This window comes from Notamacropus eugenii, chromosome 3 (assembly GCF_028372415.1).
Source record: "Notamacropus eugenii isolate mMacEug1 chromosome 3, mMacEug1.pri_v2, whole genome shotgun sequence".
NCBI lineage: Eukaryota > Metazoa > Chordata > Mammalia > Diprotodontia > Macropodidae > Notamacropus > Notamacropus eugenii.
In genome coordinates this window covers 389,324,610-389,343,563 of record NC_092874.1, presented here as the reverse complement: position 1 = coordinate 389,343,563, position 18,954 = coordinate 389,324,610, and the positions used below count along the sequence as shown (strand labels likewise).

The 18,954-nt window shown below is 39.3% G+C and overlaps 1 protein-coding gene and 1 long non-coding RNA gene across 14 annotated transcripts in view; one reads left to right on the top strand and one right to left on the bottom strand.

The window, feature by feature from the left end:
* The window catches only part of CHLSN (cholesin), a 366,272-nt gene that overhangs the window by 20,900 nt on the left and 326,418 nt on the right, over positions 1-18,954 (bottom strand). For 12 of the 13 annotated variants that reach the window (XR_011964550.1, XR_011964551.1, XR_011964552.1 and 9 more), the window contains one exon: positions 3,323-3,404. Coding sequence is in view for 9 of the 13 variants with exons in the window: in XM_072597760.1 (XP_072453861.1) it covers positions 3,323-3,404 (82 nt within the window). In the remaining 4 variants the exon portion in view is untranslated. Of the gene's footprint in view, positions 1-3,322; positions 3,405-3,671; positions 3,778-18,954 lie in introns of those variants that run through there. The other variant, XM_072597769.1, reaches the window with a different exon arrangement.
* On the top strand, positions 6,559-9,414 carry LOC140497157 (uncharacterized). The gene is made up of 2 exons (XR_011964554.1): positions 6,559-6,662; positions 8,955-9,414. It is a non-coding gene; the product is annotated as an uncharacterized lncRNA (long non-coding RNA).

The window sequence follows — 18,954 nt, the reverse complement described above, 5'->3', positions numbered from 1 at the left end:
CTGGGTGGAGTGGTGCAGTCAAAGAAGGCTCCCAAGGCAGATCCTGATCTGAGCCTTAACAAATAGTCAGAATTTCAAGAAGCATCTAGGGCACTGGGCACATTATTGATCATCAACAAATATTCGCCATCAGGTGGGGAAAAGAGACATTTCAGGCATGATGGCATGTGAGAATGGTGCACAGGGCTGCAGAAGGAGGTGATGGTTTACGCTATATTTGTGGGTCTGACAGCTTTCATCTTTTTCTTCCTTTCGAATGCAGTCTTCCTAGCAGCATACATCGATTTTGAGGACCCACAGGGGTGAAGAAGGCAGAGTGAAGGGATGCTTGCTGGAGATGGAACAAAGTCCAGGGTGACAATTGTGGCTTAGGTCTTAGGATTCCAGGGACCTGACCTTCCACTTTCAATTGCAATGATGTTCAAGGACCACTTGCATGAAATACTCCCTGAGCCCATTAGCCTGTTGCCACATGACAGGGATATGTCTGCAAATGACTTTTTTGGGGGTGGGTTTAGCTTTCATAAAAGGGTAGCAGGGCTGGTAAAGACAAAATATGTTTGGAGCCTAGCAAAGCAAGGGCCTCAATTTCAAGTTCATTTTCCTGCAAGGAGTTTTGCAGAGAGGGAAACCTTTCATGGGGGAGAAAAGTGGCAATCCTGGTATCTTTTCAATCCAGAGCTGAACAAGATCAAAAGCTCTACTTGTTTTGGAAGCAGTTGAATGTTCACTATGGGAATGAAAGCAATCTATGGGCAAAGCTGGACAGAGAGGCCTGCTTGCCTCCTTCTATCTGTCCCCTCAAAGGAAAAGATGCTCTCAGTCACTGCCTAATTACCAAAGATCCCTGAGTCAGAAAGATTTCAAAAATAAATGAAAAGGGCAAAGATCACACATTAGCAACTTAAAGGACAAGTGACTCTTGAGTTCGGAGTAAAGAAATCTTTGCAAAGAGCAAGCACCAGTCACCATTCATTACCTCAGTTCCCAAGGTTATGCCCAGATAAAGGAGCTTAGTAAACTGTGTTTAGTAGTTTCTGAAACATCACATCTCTGATCTACCATAGGGACAGTCAAAGGACATTTATTCCAAAGAGAAACAAATGCCTTGAGATTTGGTGCTTTCATTTTTCCTTCACTGATTTTCCTCCACCTTTTGCATTTAATTTTTTTTTAATCCCAACTCTGTGTTTCCCCCGTGAGTACAGTTTGGCAGTAGGAACCTAGGATCACACCTGTAAACCATGCCTAGCCATTCTGAGACAGCACTCTGGGGTTGTTTTCCTGGGGGTCTGATGTCATCCTTCTGGATTCCATCTGAACTTTTCTGGTCAAAATACACACCCGCAGAAGATAACATCAAAAGTCCAACTACAAATTGTGTAACTAGATCCGTGAAGTCTGCATGAAGTACAGACTGGAGGTCAGGGTGACCACTCAGCACAAATGCTCTCCCTGGAGGAAAGCTGAGAGCAACTTGCAAGATATTCATATATCCTGTCATACTATGAAGTGGGAAATATTTTAAAAAAAAGAGCAGGAGAAGGAAATGAAGGAAAGTAAATATGAAAGAAAATATACATAGCTTAATTCAGCAGTAGAAAACACATAGATTAGATTTAAAAAGGTGGGAGAAAACTAAGTAATTTCATGTAATCATGTTGCTGTCTGTCATGAAGCATTCAAAGGGTGTTTCTGTGTTATTAGCATAATCTGTGCATTTCCATTACCACAAGCTGCCATATAAAAAAATGTTTCCAAGTACTTAGGTCACACCTGGTTTTTTAAGTGGATCAGAATCTCTTTTATGGAACTGGCTCAAATCATAAACACTGATTGGGCAAGGAAGTTGTTGAGCAACAACAAGGAAGGAAATGAACCCATGACAACAGTGTCTCTCAGCCACAAAAGCTGCAAGACCTCGTTGGCTCAAAATGAAATCCTTAAATTCTATACACATTTGGAAACACTGGAACTCCATACCCGTTGGAAGCCCAGCTTCCATCCAGTTAAACTTGGAAGCTGACATAGTCAATGCTATCAGCAAAGGCAAAGCGTTTTGGATTCTTGAGAGTCTATCTCAGCTGCCTCAGTTTCTGCTGCATTATCTGCCTATAAGCCCTAATCTAAGTACTGAGGTGCGGAGCTGAGCGGGCCAGGTGGTGCTGAAGGAGTCATGGAGCCAGGCAGAATTCACAGGGGGCAGGTGTGAGACAGTGGAAACAAAACTGGATTTGGGGAAAAGGAAGGAAGGAAACATTAAGTATCTACCATGTGCCAGTCTGTGCTAAGCGCTTTACAAATATTATCTCCCTGGACTCTCTCAACATCCCTGGGAGAAAGATACGTTTATTATCCTCATTTAACAGCTGAGGAAACTGGGGCAGACAGAGGCTGAGTGACACGCCCAGGTTACACACCTAGCAAGTGTCTGAGGTTGGATTTGAACTCAGATCTTCTTGACTCTAGGCCTAGTGCTCCATCTACTGTGCCATCCAAGACCAGCTCTGATATATAAATGCCAACTTGGGAATGACTACCCAGTATCACTATCCAAACAATTTCAAGGCAAAGGAGAGTGAGATAGTGAGTAGAACTGGACTGGAAGGCAGAAGACCTGGATGGGAGCTCCTGCTACCACTAGCAGTCTGTGTGACTTCAAGCAAATCATTTTACCTCTCTGGGCCTCAAATTGCTTGTCTCTAAAACGAGGACCTGGGACTAGATGACCCCAACTCCCATTTATTTCTATGGTACTTTAAGTTTTGCAAAGCACCTTGATCCTCACAATGAGCCTGTGAGGTATCCAGCAAACGAGGAAATGGGATCTTTGAATCCCCTCTGCTGTCCTAAGATTCTAATGGGAAAGGGAAAGATAAGAAATGTCTTCTAAAAAGTATTTCCCCTCCTTGGGACACTGAATGTCTATGAGTGCAGCACCGTGGACCCCAAGATGCTGGGAAGCACAGTTACAGAGTGAAGAGCTCTGAATGAATTTGGCAGGTGGGCTCCAATCTGTGGAGGGAGCATGCTGGCCTGTGGACTCCGGGTACATCCTCTCTCAGGGACTGAACTTGATCATGTATAAAATGGGGTGGGGTTGGATGAGAGCATCTCAAAGGCCCCTTTTAACCCTCAGATCCTATGCTAAGTTTTAAAAAGTCACCTATTTGCTCTATCCAGTGAGTAGCATGCCACTATTTTACAGACAGGCGCAGTGGGATTTTCCAAAGTCACATGGAAACAGTGCTGCCAACTCCACAACAAAGTCCTTCTCCGAAATCTACAAGGGCTAACCTGGGAGGCCAATTTTGATACAAACCTTATTGCTGTCATACATGTGATGCAGGAGCCAAGTCTGCCTTGTCTTCTGAAACTTCCATTCCTCATGCTTATTGGCCCAGCTGGGGAAAAAAAAGACAGACAAAAGAGAATCAGGTGATAACTTCAACTACGAACAGGAGGTACTATTTACAAAAGATGGGAAGCAGACATATGCTGTTCCTGGAGGGAAGAGTTTGGCATGTACTTCCTGGGCGACAGAGCCCCATTTATCTTGGGGGAATTTCCTATTGTTATGTTTCTGCCTGGGTTTCTCCCCACCTAAATTTAAAGAAGACAAAACAGTTCTTTGTGTAAGGCCCTAAAAACAAACAAAGACAAAGAAATACCTGGGTCCCACATGGCTTACTAAGATATTCAAAGCACTCCTCTTTGGGGACAAAGAAGCAGTTTGGGTTAGTGGCTGGAGGGCTGGTCTTATAGTCAGGAAGTTCTGCTCAGTGACAGTTGCATCTTTGACACGCACTGGCTGTGTGACTCTGGGCAAAGTCCCTTAATCTCTTAGTGTCTCCAAATAACTTTCTATGACTAACCTGTTGAAAATGTACCTAATTTGCAGGAAGGGATTTCCTTGTGAGCTGCAGCCCTAGCTCCCAAAGAAGTGGAATAAAAGTGGGTGGTTGAACCACAAATGAATTCAGTGAACAGTGATGAATGTGAAGAATTCAGAGAAACATGGAAAGACTTGTGTGAATTTATATTGAGCGAATTAAGCAGAATCAGAATAATGATATATAAGAGGAGTGTAGTAGTGTCAATGAGAATGAAAGGGTAATGATCAGTCTTGGTTCTGGAGAATCAATGATGAAATATGGCTCCCCAGTTTCCACAGAGAAATAAGGAACACAGGGCCAGAAGCTGCTTGGTGTGTGTGTGTGTGTGTGTGTGTGTGTGTGTGTGTGTGTGTGTGTGTGTGCGTTTGTGTGCGTACACAGGAATATCTTATTTTGTGGTACTTCGCAGATACTGTATTGTTTTAGAAAAATTGAAGGTCTTTGGAAACCCTGTGTTGAGCAAGTCTACTGGCGCCATTTTTCTAACAGTATGTGTTAACAACATGTCTGGGTGTCACATTTTGGTAACTCTCACAATATTTCAAACTTTCAAATTACTGTTATATCTTTTATGGTGATCTGTGATCAGTGATCTTTGATAGTATAATTGTAATTGTTTTGGGGTACCACAAACCACACCCATGTAAGATAGAGAACTTCATTGATTAATGCTATGTGTGCTCGGAATGCTCCATCAACTGCCCGTTGCCCCATCTCTCTCTCTCTCTCCCCAGGCCTCCTATTCCCTGAGACACAACAGTATTGAAGAACAACACATAAACTTGGTTGATAAAGCAGCAGCACTGTTCGAGAGGACTGACTGCAATTTTTTTTTGAGAGAATATTTATTTTATTTTTTATTTTTAAAATTATTTTATTTGTTTTCAGTGTTCTACAATCACTTCCATATATCTTAGATTTTTTTTCCCCTTCCTTCCCACTCCCTTCCCAAGATGGCGTGCCATCTTTTATAGGTTCTACATATATGATTCTATTAAATACATTTTCACCTTACTGACTCCAATTTTGAAACAAGTTCTAATGCAGGTAAAATGCTATCAGATAGCATCACATAGTACAGGGAAATCTCTCATAAAAGAGTCAATCAAAGTAGCAAACTTCATTGTTATCTTATTTTAAGAAATTGCCACAGTTACCCCAACCTTAAGCAACTACTACTCTGACCAGTCAGCAGTCATCAACATCAAGGTAAGACCCTCTACCAGCAAAAAGATTACAAATTGCTGAAGGCTCAGATGATAGGTAGCATTTTTTTTTTTAGCAATAAAGTATTTTTTAATTAAGATATGTACATTGGGTTTTTTTTAGACACAATATTCTTGCACACTTATTAGAGTACAGTATAGTGTAAACATGACTTTTATATGCACTAGAAAACCAAAAAATTTGTGACTCGTTTTATTGTGATATTTGCTTTATTGTGGTGGTCTAGAACCAAACACACAACATCCCTGAGGTATGCCTGTATAGTTTTTAGCATATAATAAAGTATATTGTATATGTGTATTATATATGTACATAAGTATATATATATATCTATATACATATAGAATCTTCTATCAAAACATTTTTTAAAAATTGATATTGTGACCAAGCCTGACAATCTCTTTCTCTCTCTCTCTCCCTCAAACACACACACACACACACACACACACATGAAATAAAACTAAGAGCCATTCCCCAATATAAAAGCAGTCACAGGACAAGAATAGTTTTCAAAAGAACAGCAAATTTTACATGACCACATGAAAACACATTCCAAAGCACTAACAGAGAAATGCAAATTAAATCAACTCTGAGATTTCACTTCCTAACATGCAAATTGGCAAAGATTTTCAAAAGATGGAAACAGTCAATAGGAAGTCAGATATACTAATATATCGTTGGTGGATCTATGAAGTAGTCCAGCTACTCTGTATGTTAACTTGAAATGATATAAGAAAAGTGAGTAAACTGTTCTTGATCTCACTTCTAGGCATATATTCCAAGGAAGTCATAGACAGAAACAAAGGTTCAATCATACGCTAAAGTATTCATAGCAGAACTCTGCTTTGTACCAAAGAACTAGAAACAAAGAGGCTGTCCATTTATTGGGGAATGGTTGAAGAAAAAAAAACCAAGAGTATATAAATATAAGGGAATATTATTGTGTGGTTAAAAAATGACAAATACTAGAAATTCAGAGAAACTTGGGAAGATTTATATGGACTAACATAGAATGAACTAAGCAGAACCAAGAGAATATTATACATAATGACTGCAACAATGTAAATGAAAAGATGGTCAAAAGGAAGTGGAAATCTGAGCAATTAAAAAATTCATTAAAGTTTCAGAGAACAGATAATTATACATAATTTCTCACAGCAGAAATAGGAGGGACTAGCAGGATATTGTACATACTGTCTGGCAAGTTTAATGCATCAGATGTTTTACTTAATTGGCTTTTTATTTTTTTGTCGGTAGGGATGGTTCAATCTGGTGAGGGTGGGTAATGATCATGATACAAACAGCATAAACAAAGTTTTAAAAAATAATCAAATGAAAAGAGAATGGAAGCATTTTTATAAGTTTCAAAGAACCAAACAAACATAAGACACTATAAGAGTGCAGTATCTGCAAATATTTTAGACTTTGCGGCTCACTCAATTTGTAAAGTGCTGAGCAAAATTGAGACATCAGCACACAGAATACAAATGATTAATTTCCTCTTTCATATGTGAAGATGTGAAGGCTAGGCTGTTCTTGGTAAGTTAAATACTTTAAAATTAACTCATTAGCATTTTGGGGAAAAAATTAAAATTTTTATCTTATTGTTGTATCCTTTTGTTTTTAAATTAAATGCCAGGAATTAAATGGAGGAAGCTGTATTATATATCTCCCTCTGCCCTCCTCTACACAGCAAGCTATCCCCTGTAATAAAGATTAAAAAGAAATAGAAAAAAGGCACTTCAGTAAAATAAGCCAACATGTTGATTATGCCCAAAGGCAAATGTAATATTCCACACTCGTAGCTTCTGAACCCTGAATTTCCTCAAATTTTCTTCTGGCTGAACTCGGTCATTATAATTACACAGTATTTAGTGATGTGACTTTTTTGTTTGTTTGGGTACTACAGTTGGTTTTTCTGTTCACATTGGTGTACTTATTGTGAATATTGTTTTCCTGCTTGGGCTTCCTTTACCACGCACTGGTTAATATAGCTTCCTATTCTGGATCAGAGTCCAAGTCCGAGACCAGGTCCAAGGCTGCACTGGGTACATGACTCTTAGTAAGGTCAACTAAGCTTGCTTATCATAACGGTGTGGTGATTATGACATGTCCTTTTGCCAGAACCACCATATATCATTGTTCACAAGCTGGGTTGGTTTTTGGACTCGGATAGGAAGAAAAACATTAAAGAAATCTTGGCAGCTGGAGGGGAGAAGTTGAGGCACATGTCTGCTGAGGAGACTCTCCTACTGTTTTAGAGGCTGAGGCTAGACTATAATCGATTTCTCTCTTTAAGGGAGAAAGCAGCTTAGATCCTGTAGATACCACAAGAAAAGACCCAACCTGATCTGATGAAATGTTGTCTTTTTTACTTTTTATCCTTGTTCTGAAAAAAAAAAAAAAAGGAGGATTTGGTTTGAGGCTGCCTTTCTTGCTTTCTTTTTTGGTTTGGTTTTATAAACAAAAATCTATAATCTGCATTCTTCATCAAACAGGAAGTCTTCATTTTTTTACAGTGCAGTAATTTTGCATATATTCACACACCACAATTTGTTTAGCTCCTTCCCAATCAATGGACACCTAATCTGTTTCCAGTTCTTTCTTGCCACAAAAAATGTTATGAATATTTTTGGGGTATATGGGATCTTTCAGTCTTTGACTGCATAATGAATACATATGTAGTAGTTAGCTCTCTACGTCAAAGGGTAGGGATAGTTTAGTCCATTTTCCGCAAAGTTTCAAGTTGTTTTCCATAATGGCTGGACCAATGAAAAACAATGTGTCTGCCTTCTGACAGCCCCTCAATAAACATTTATTAAGAGCCTCCTCTGTGCAATGCACGTGGATGAGGATTGGGTACCAACAAAAACAAAACACTTTTTGCCTTCAAGAAGTTTGTATTCTACTGGGGGAATATGACCTACACAGAGACAGTCCTGCCTCTGAGGTTACCAGCTGTGTCACTTAGCTCCTGGGGCCATAGCTTCTTCATCTGAAAGTATGGGTGTTGGATCAGACAGCCTCTCCAGTCTGAACTTTCAAGCTCTAACCTACGATACTATAATCCTAAGTAAATATAAGGTAGAAAGGAGGGAGAGAGACACACAGAGAGACAGAGAAAGGCAGAGAGAGACAGGGAGGGAGGGTGAGAGAGAGGGGGAGGAGAAGGGAGAAAGAGAGAGACAGACAGACAGTCAGAGATAGAGAGACTGAGAGAGACAGACAGAGAGAGACAGAGAGAGAGAGAACCAACAATAGGGAAAGGCTTTTTGTAGTAGAAATGTTAGCTTCGGCTGACAGGAAGGAAGTGAATTGTTCTAAGAAGTATAAGTGAGGAGGAAACGTTTTTCAGGTGGGCAGGGAGGTGGGGGATGAAGTGATGAATTCAGGGAACTGCAGATGGCTGGAACAGAGTATGTGAAAGGGAGTAATGTGAAATAACTATGGAAAGGCAGGATGGAGATGATAGTTGAGAGCTCTAAGGACTGGGGAGAGGAATCTGTATTTTTATCCTGGAGGCAATAGGAAGCCACTGAGGATTTCTGAGCAGAAGGTCACATGGTTCAGTTGGTATTTTGGGACCATCTCTTTGGGCAGTGGTGAAGAAGCCACACTCTCATTCAGCCTCCCTTGAGGCCAGTAGTGCCTCCTCCTAGCGATTCAGCTACGCAGAATTAGGGGTACTGACTGTGGGTGTGGAAGACAGCAAACAAAAAAGAATATTTCCCTTTGGTAGAGCATGTCCATAATTAAAGCATGCTCTCATGCGCCATCTCTTGAGGATTTTGGATGCACTTGTGATTTCATTGACTTCTCGTATTCCTGCAGATCACTTCTGCTATGCCATTTCCAGTCTGAAGAGAGCTGCTTGGGCCACATTACAGCTAAGTGACTTGTCCAGGGTCATGCAAACTATGCTAGGCATGGAGACCTGAACCCAGGTCTTCTTGCTGTCAAAGGCTGCCTTCTCATCTCATCTGAGAGCAACGTTAAATTGGAAGACAACAGGATCAAGTTTGTGGCTCATGGCGTGATCCTCTAAGAGGATTAGGAAGTTAATGAGGTCTGTATTCTAGTGTCTGGATTCTGACATAAAAAAGAAATAGTGCGAAATCATCCTTTATATGAACAGCAGTGAAGGAGACCGTGTTCTTAAGAAGATCTGTGGAGCAGACATGGAAATGCCAGATGTTACCCAGGACCCTTTTTCCTCTTGAAGGAACCATATACATAATAACCCCTTAAGATGAGGGCAATACCTCCTCTATGAACAATAAATGCACTTTGTTTTGATCTATGTGTTTTTGTATGTGCCATGCTAAAAAAAAAAATCCATAATATTCAGTCTAGATATATGGAAATGGTGACACATATCAGAGATTTAGGCCTGGTGGGGCAAAAGTATTTACTTTTCAGATGAGTGAAATAGGCTTTTCTTTAAAAGTAGGTCCTGCTGTCAGGGAAAAAGTTTGCATTAGGAAGAAGAAGAGAGATGGGAAAGAGAAAGAATGGGAAAGTGGGAGGACAACAAAGGAGAAAGAGAAAGAAAGAAGGTGAATATGGAAGAGTATGAAAAATATTATCAATAATTTCAGCAGAGTACATCGGTAGGGAATTCCCTTTTGTGTGTAGATTGGATAAAATGGTCACTGAGATACCTCCCAACTTTCAATTTTGTGGTTCTGTTAATAATGTATCTACCTGACTTCATGTGTCACCTCTCTCCCACCTAAACAACACAGTGTCTGAAATTTCACCATTAGAGAATCATTTGGGTTTGGCAGGGCAAAGGGAGAGGTCTATTTCTTTAGGACTCCTTTTAATTTTCTTTTCTTTAATACCAAAGGGACTAAAATATTGAATTTTCATTGAGTAATTAGTGGCATCAAACTTTTTCCTTGATAGGAGGGACTTGGGGAAAAGTGAAAACCTGGGAAGCCTGGAGGATTGGGAGCATGGAAAGTGAGGATGTTCAGTGGTGGGAGAGTGAAGGTGAAGGGAAATAACACCATAGGAAGGAGAGGTGAAGGAAAACTACATCTTTTAGAGTTCTGTCTGACATTGGCCCTGCTGCTTGCGATATGGGATACTGACTGTGGCTCTCGCCTTTCCAGAGAATTGACCCTGTTAACCCAAATCTGCTGTAAGCATGACCATGGACATACTTTAAACAGCTTTGAGCATCCCGAAGCCAAACCACCCACATACTCTGGGTAGGTATTCCACATCAGTCAAGCAAAAGTTCAAGGGGAAACAGCAAGACCGGTCCACTACATTTTTACTGGGATTCATTCCCTGAGGCCCCAGCAGAAAACCTGCCAGCACACACAAAAAAAGTAAATCCTTTATTTCAGCTTCGAGGATTTCCAATCTCAGCAGTCCAAGGGGCAATTGGCAGCAGGCCTACTTCAGAGCTTTCTCTGGGAAGACTCAGTGGAAATCTACCACAAAAAGTCCAAGATTCCAGAGGGAATAAAAGACCGCTAGTCATGAGTGTGTAACACATAATAGGAAAGAAAACATTCAGATGAGGAAGAACCCCAAAGACTCTAAATCAAACGTGCAACTTAAAAAGAAAGTCACTTAGTGACCTCCTGGGCCAATCTAGGCAAACGAGTTCAAAGCATTAAAACAAATTTTAAAACTTGGACTAAAACCATCTGTGTTAGTATGCTGGCATGGATCATTAACCAAACGGATAATTTTTCAACCAAAGTTGGGAATCAGATATAAAAATAAAAGCCAAAGAGAAGAAACCAGATCCATCAGATCCCTCTACATAATCTCTAAATCATCTGAAGCTCCAGTGATATGTTTCTTATAAAAGGAACAGTGCTGAGGATTCCTTGACCTAATATTATTATTTGGCAGAATGACTGACTACATGCATGATATTCTATGCTTAGCTTGCTGGTAAATATGACTTGGCATCTAGAGAGCATGAAAAATGAACCAAAATTGAGGAAGGGAGGAGACCCAGCTAATCAACTAGCATACTTACTATGTGTTAGGCACTGTGGATACAAAGACAAAATGGAAAAATGTAAGCTCCCTGCCAGCAGGGAGCATGCATACATACATACTTAAAATGGAAATGCAAAGAAAATGCCAGGTAACTGGGAGTAGAGCTAAGGTAACCAGTAACTGGATTAGGAGAGGCTTCGTGGTAGAAGGACATGCATGAACTGAGTTTTGAGTGAACCTAGGATTCTAAGACATGGGGACAGGTGAGGAGGTGGTACAGTCCAGGCATAAAGGCAAGATGATGTAAATGTACACAGACAGGAGAAGTATGACAGGTGAGGAACATCAGGAAGGATGGTTTGCCTGGATCACACGATGCATGTAGTATGGAATGAGGTCAGAACAAGATTGTGAAAGGCCACTAACAATGCCAATCAGAGGAGTTTATTTTTGATTCTAGGATAATAGGGACCACTAAAGTTCATTGAACAGGAAAGTGACTGTTAGAACTGTCACTCTGACTGCTGTGTGGAGGGGAGACTGAAGTGAGGAGAGACTTGAAGCCAGGAGATTAATGAGGAGGCTATTGCAACAGTCTAGGCGAGAGGTGATGATAGACTGAATGAGTGTGGTGCCTGTGTGAGTAGAAACAGGGGGATAAATGTAAGAGATGTTTCGAAAGAAGTCTCATATTTGTGCCAATGGAACTCATCAGCACAGCAATGTCCTTGGAGGCCAGGAGAGATGTCTTGGCTATGAGAAGGCTGATAAAGACAAAGGTCAGGCAACAGGCTGACTCAGAAACAAATGAATTCTTTAGGAAGATGCCAATAAAATCCTCCAAGTCTGTAAAATCCACATAGAACTGCATGAGGCTGTAGACAAACAAATATGATTATGTCTGTTACCCTGGATGCACTCAGCTACACTTTTCTTTGAATAATAACTTGCTTACTTTGAGAGATGCCTCAGAATTTTTTTTAAAAAAGCATGATAAAGAGGAGAGAGCACTGGACGTGTGGGAGCCGGTGGTGAAAAGGAGAACCTCGTGGGCTACGAAGTTCAGGGAAGGGATGACAGTTATCTAGGTTCTAATCTTCACTGGGTGCTTTTGGCGAGTACTAGCATTATCATTGTTACCTCATCATCCTCATCTTCCTTATGGTGTTGAGAAAAAAAACTGTCCTGGGACAAACCGCTATTCTACTTTTATTCTTTTACATTTAATATTCCATGGAGCACTGCACATGTAGACAACAGTTACTTTTTGTGTGTGTGTAGTTAGGATTTAAACATGTAAGCTCATCCTTTGTAGGCTAACTGAAAGAAACATTTATACAATTCCAGTAAGCAGAATGGAGGGTGGAGATGATATATATTTCCTCTTATTCACAGAGGAGTTGGGTTTCTTTTGCAAGGTAGCTCTATTTTGAGAGCTTTATGTTTCATATAGTTCGGAAGTATTTAGTAGGGCAGCATTTACTACTGGAAACATTCTTAAGTTTTTATGGATCAGTGTTATATCTGGGTGATTATGGGCAATAACAGTTCAGTCTATTATGTTCTAGTCACTGTAATACTTACTGATTGTGTTCTCAAGGATATTTCTGAGGTCTCTATTTGTGGCAGTGGGATTTATCATTTGTTAGCTCATGAAAAACAGCGAGCTTCTAAAATATAATATTGGACACCAGGCCATGTCTTACTGTTACATTCAGTTGGTGTTAACCTTTTGTGATTTACAAACGTGTTACATGGTGTCTACCAATTCCTTTTATAATTTGCATCGACTGTTTAGTCTGATTTCTTAAGGATAACCTCCTTGTAATTTCTAGTGGTGATCACCTGGTTCCAAATCTGTTTCCACATACTTGTTTGCATAACTCAGCCATCTGTCTGACTTTTATTTTGGTTAATATCTTCTGGCTAATTTCATGAGGATGTTGCCCGTGGCGGACCTCTTGATTCTACTCTGGATCTTAGCCCTCACAGGCTCCATCTGGAGGTGAACCTCTTTGACAAATATAATGGTGTATACTTGTGAGCCTTTACTGCTACTCAGTGGAACTCCATTTGTTTGTCCCCAAAGTTTTCCTGTAGGTTTATGACTTGTTTATCAGACCTTTGAGAAAGTCCACCAATCTTCTTCCTGTTTTTTGGTGAGGAAATGCTCATCTGTCTTTTTTTTTTTTTTAATAATTTTTTTCAATTCATGAAACAAAATAAGCATTTTCATAACACAGCAATAAAAAAGATGATTACATATGAAACTGGAAGTTATCATGTTCATATAAATTTCTTTTTTTCCTTCCCCCCCCACCCTAGAGATGGCTACTATTAGACATAAACAGGTATATACACGTACGTATATGTACATATACATACATACATATAGATGTAAAATTATCCTACACATGCTGCTATTTATCACTTCTCTGGATGCAGGGAATGCCTTCATATGTTCTTTATTTTTAATCTGTGTGTTTATAATAGACAAAAGGACTTAGTTGCTCAAAGATATTCTTCAAATAATTTTGCTACTATTGTATACAATGTTCTCTTGGTAGAAGTGTTAATATTTCTAAACTTTCCTTAGGGTGTGTGTATGTGTGTGTATGTGTGCGCGCGCGCGCGCGTGTGTGTGTGTGTGTAGTTACCTTCCATCTACTTTGTATATATATACTGCGTACATAAATGTATACATATATGTACAAATAAATGTATATGTATGCATGTACCATATAGTTACTTTCCATCTCTTTGGAAATACACATTTATGCATATATGAGTGCATATATTCAGGTACATATGTGTATATAGTATATAGATATGTGTATTGTGTATATAGGTATATAATATTATGTACATGTATGTATACACACATATGTGAGACAAAGAGAATATACATACACAGAGAAGATGGAAGGTAGCCCATGGTGGGAAGGCTAGTATGATATAAACTACATACCTGGCTGAGCCTTCTGTAGAAGATGAGATACAAGCTTAGTCTTGAAAGAAGCCAGGGGAAAATACGTGATGGGTATGAGAACAGAGATAAGCATTTCAGAAAAGAGTGAGAGAAGAGACAGTGGAGGCACTGGCTATAAACAGCTTCTCTGGAAGTTGATCTGAGAAAGACACATAGGACAATAGAAGTGGAGGTGATCAGATCAAATTAAGATTTTTTTTTAAGGATAGAGGAAAGAAGACTTAGTCCCATTAGCAGATAGCACAGAATGAGCCATTGTATAGGGAGACTGAAGATATGGGGGGGGGAGGGATAAAGAGGGGATAATAAATCTGCTGGAGAACACAGAAGGGGATATGATCAAAAGTGCGCAACAGAACAGCAGAATTTAAGGGAAAATTTGACATAGAACATCCAGAAGAAATAAAAGTAAACATTAAGGACCAATAATAAGGGACTCAACAAGGTTCAATCATTTACTTCTTATATACGAAAATAAAAATTCTATTATGACTGTCATTTTTATTTGAGTAGTTTGAAAAAAAGGCTTGTGTTGAGCTGAGTGTGATGGGGGTGATTCTAAAAAGAGTAAAACTGTAGGGAAAGATAAAAAGGAGCAATTATCTCATATGAATGAAGCAAAAAAGTTAAAATTGATACAGAAGCTAGTAGGGGGAGAGAGGGTAGTGCTGAAACTTTACTCTCATCGGGAATAGGTAAAAGAGGGAACAACATAGTTATCTAGAAGGGTATAAAAGCCTTCTATATTCAGAAAGAAATAAGAAGGCATGGGGCTAACCCCATGATAGGAGGAGAGGATAAGGGAGGGACTCTTGGAGGAGAAGGGAGGTTAAGGAATAGGAGGGCAAGGTAGTGGGTAGAAGTAAAGTAAAGGTATGAGGAGGGATAGGAATAGTGTAAGAAGGACAGTGAGGAAAAACAGGAAGGAGGAAAATATACAAGAAATAATTATAGCTTAGAATGTAAATGGGATGAATTTACCCATAAAATGGAAACTGATAGCAGATTAAAAATCTTAATTCAATAATATGTTGTTTTCAGGAAATGCTATTAAAAATGAGAGATACATACAAACATAAAAGAAAGGTGTTTCACAAATAACATGCGGGAGGCACTGAAGTTTTTGGACTCCAACCTCTAACAGGTTCATTGTTGATCTGGTCAGACAGGAAGGACAGAAAGACTGCTTCTGAGGGGTTAATAATCTTACTTTATTCTAGTCTAGTCTTCTCAAAAGGGTTGCTGATAATGGGAACAACAGCTCTTACAGCACTCCCTAAATACCTTTCTCGCAGGGGCCAGTGGGAATATAGTAGGAGCTACAGCTCCTACAGAATCCCCTAAGTCTCAGTAGGGGCCAGTTGAGGCAAACACACATTTGCCCCAAGCATTGATCAAGGCATACACAGCATAACACAGTCACGTTCTCTCACAGGTTTTCCACTTACTGACCAGTGCCCACTTGCTTTGTTGGGAAAGAGACAAAGAAGGCATATTGCCAGTAATAGCCTCACAGGTTAACTTTAGCAATATTATTATTCAGTGCAAGTGTAGTAAAAAATCACATTATGTCACCCCTATATCTCACTGTGCAACTATGATGGAGATGTCATATTCCTGGGAAATATTATCTAACACCTAGAAACTAAAGATTTTCATGGTCATGGATCCTTGAAACTGTCCTCTAAAAAGAGTAACAAAATCCTACTTACTTACAAAAGGTCAGGAGTAGAATTTTATATTTAAAAAAAGCAGGGGTAGTAATCATGACTTCAGTCAAGTTAAACCTAAAATAAATTTAATCAAAAGAGAAAAATAGGAAAACTACGTGTCAGCCATATTATTCAATATTGTTTTAGACTACTAAAAATAATTATAGACAGTATAAAATACCTGAGTGTATACCAGCCAAAAACAGACACAGGAACTATATGAATATAAACAGAGAATACTTCATATGCAAATACAGTTATATTTAAAAAACTGAAGTAATATTTATTGTTTAAGGGTAGGTAAAGCCAATACAATAAAAAAATAACAATTTTACCTACCAAATCTATTTATGTAATGCTATCCTAATTAAATTACTAAAAAAATTATCTTACTGAGTTAGAAAAAAATAATAACAGTTCATTTGGAAGAACAAAAGGTCAGAAACTTGAAAGAGACCAGGAGAAAAAAGATGTAAAGGAAGCAGATCCCGTAGTATCAGACTTTAAATCATATTATAAGGTGAGAGCATTGTTAAAGTGTAAAATGGATAATTTTGATTATTTTAAATGAAAATTTTCTTGAATAAATAAAATCTATGCAGTCAAGAATAGAAAGAATGCATAAAATTGGAAAAAAACCTTTCACAGACAATGTCTCAGATAGGATGGGACTGGGTTGCAATACTGTTATGGTATAGGAAATGATGAGTGGGTTGATTTTGAAAAACGTGGAGGAGGGAATAGAGGTCATGGTAAGGATGAAGAACAAAGTGAGAGGCTGTAAGGGCCGGGAAAAGACAGAATGCTAAAAGACTATGGGCAGATTAAGGAATTTCAGAGTTAATGACCACAGAAGTGGCACACCTGCAGATGATGGCAGAATCCGGAGTATAACCTCACTGTGTAGTTGGAGTAAAGGGTTAAGTCAAAGGAAGTCAGTAAACTGAGGAAAAGGAAAAACAGAGTGGTTGAAGGCACATCAGTATGTTGAAGGATATATGCTGAAGCTCCTTAGTAAAAGGATAGGAGTTAGTGTGGAGAGAGAGACTGAAAGGGGGAGTTGATAGGTAATGGTCATCAGGATTTGGATAGTGTGAACCTCAAGGGAGGAGAGGGTGCTGAGTGACAGGGGTGGAGGGACCATCTGGAAGTGGCAATAGGGAGCCCTAAGATTGGGAAAACAGGGGACATGTTAGAAAGGATGTTACTAACCTACCACCACGGACTTGAGATGATACCTTTCACTGATAGAAATGAATTTTTGCTGAGCTATTCCCAGTCTCTGGATCTATCCCTCCTAGTGCCCAGGAGTTAACTCACTTATCAGACAGAAGGCTGGAGCTAAAGACACACTCTGTGATCATGAAACTGAGGGAGGCTGACTAGCCTACTTGGAGAACGGCATATAGCTGTGACCAACCATTCTCACCAAACCTCAGGCAATAATTATAAGGATATATGAAAGGGAGGTCATTCAGAAAATCAATGGCCAGTTTCTGAAATGTCCCTCCCATTGTTCTCAGAAAAATCACATCTCATCATGTCACCACTCCTATTCATTTACCTCCAATGACTCCTCACTATTTTGCTTGCTTGCTGTTTGTCCTTCATTCTCCAAGAGGACTATGACATCAGGAAGATGATGCCATGACATGCAAGTGAACTGGATTTAAGTGAGGCAGGGCTGTGCAAAGTCACCAGTTTCACTTTCTCCTCTAGAAACATCTGGGTCCAGTGGCAAGATATAGATCAGGACGACTAGAGATGTGTCCTTCTCGCCACTACTTACTAAAGATGATTCAAACCTCTTAGTAAAGTCCCCAACAGTTGGGAATCATCCTGCCTTTCCAGTTATCTCTCAATATCACCTATTTGGGTTTGGTACATACCTTTCCAACCTTCTTGCCTGTGCCCACTTTCCCCTAAACCTAAAAATGCACTTCTCCCAACTATGCCAGTTAAAATCCTATCCACCCTTTAAGACTTGGCTTATATGCTGCCTCTTCCATTAAACTTTTCCTGATTCTGAGTTGGAAATGAAATGAAATGTGCTTTCTCTCTCTCTCTCTCTCTCTCTCTCTCTCTCTCTCTCTCTCTCTCTCTCTCTCTCTCTCTCTCTCATATGCATATGTCTTAATTTGTTTTACAATATTTTATTTATGAATCATACCCTTCCCTCTAGATTATCAGCACCCTGAGGGCAGGGATTGTGTTTTGTTTAACGTTTTTACTTCCACCAAGCCTTAGCTCTGAACAGCTAAATGGGCAACTTCTCTGAAACTTTTAATTTAAAGAGTTGCTTAGTTCACTGAGAAGCTAAGTGATTTGCATAAGGTCAAATAGCTAGTGAATTTCAATGGGGGGATTTGAACTCAGTTCCTATTGACTCAAGGTTGGTTCTCTATCTATGAAGTCACACTGCTTCTGAGCACAAGCCAACGATACTGCAAGTCTCTCCTGTTCTGATATAAGATATTACCTGGATTACTGTTGTATCCAGAAGTTCTGTGATAAGACATCAGGAGCTACTATCTGTTTCACAAAACACAAATCTGGAAGTAATATGGGGTGCCTAAATATGTACTTAATAGATACTAAAGAAGAGAACTGAAGGAAGTGATGGTGGTGATACACGAGAACACAAACTTGTAAAAAAACAGAAGAGAATTTCAACTAAATCCCACATCATTCATGTTTTCTCTTCCATTATGCCTGAGGCTGGTTCTTTAATATATCACCCAGCTGCTAGGCAATTAGTTCTCTGTATATAGTTACTGTTTATATATTTTTATAAGCATGTACTGATTGAAAAAACATGTGGCTGACAAAAATTTAATGAATATTTGACTCTTGTTGAATAGATGTTGAGTTCTATTTGGTCTTTGTAAGAAGGTGATTCTATCAGAATGTTGCATGTTTCCATTTAAAGAGCTGACAATGAAATCCATTCCATCAAGTCTGAGATAAGTACTTGATTTTACATTTTCATCAATCTAAAACATTTTGTGTGTGTGTTTGTGTGGGTAGGAGAATGGAATGAAAAGAGACAATGAAAGGAAATGCCCATAATATATAAGGTAGTGAAGCCTGCTGGAAAGAGTACTTTCTGAGCCTCTTGCAGATATATATCTACAACTAGACAAGCAATCAGATTTTAGTAAGA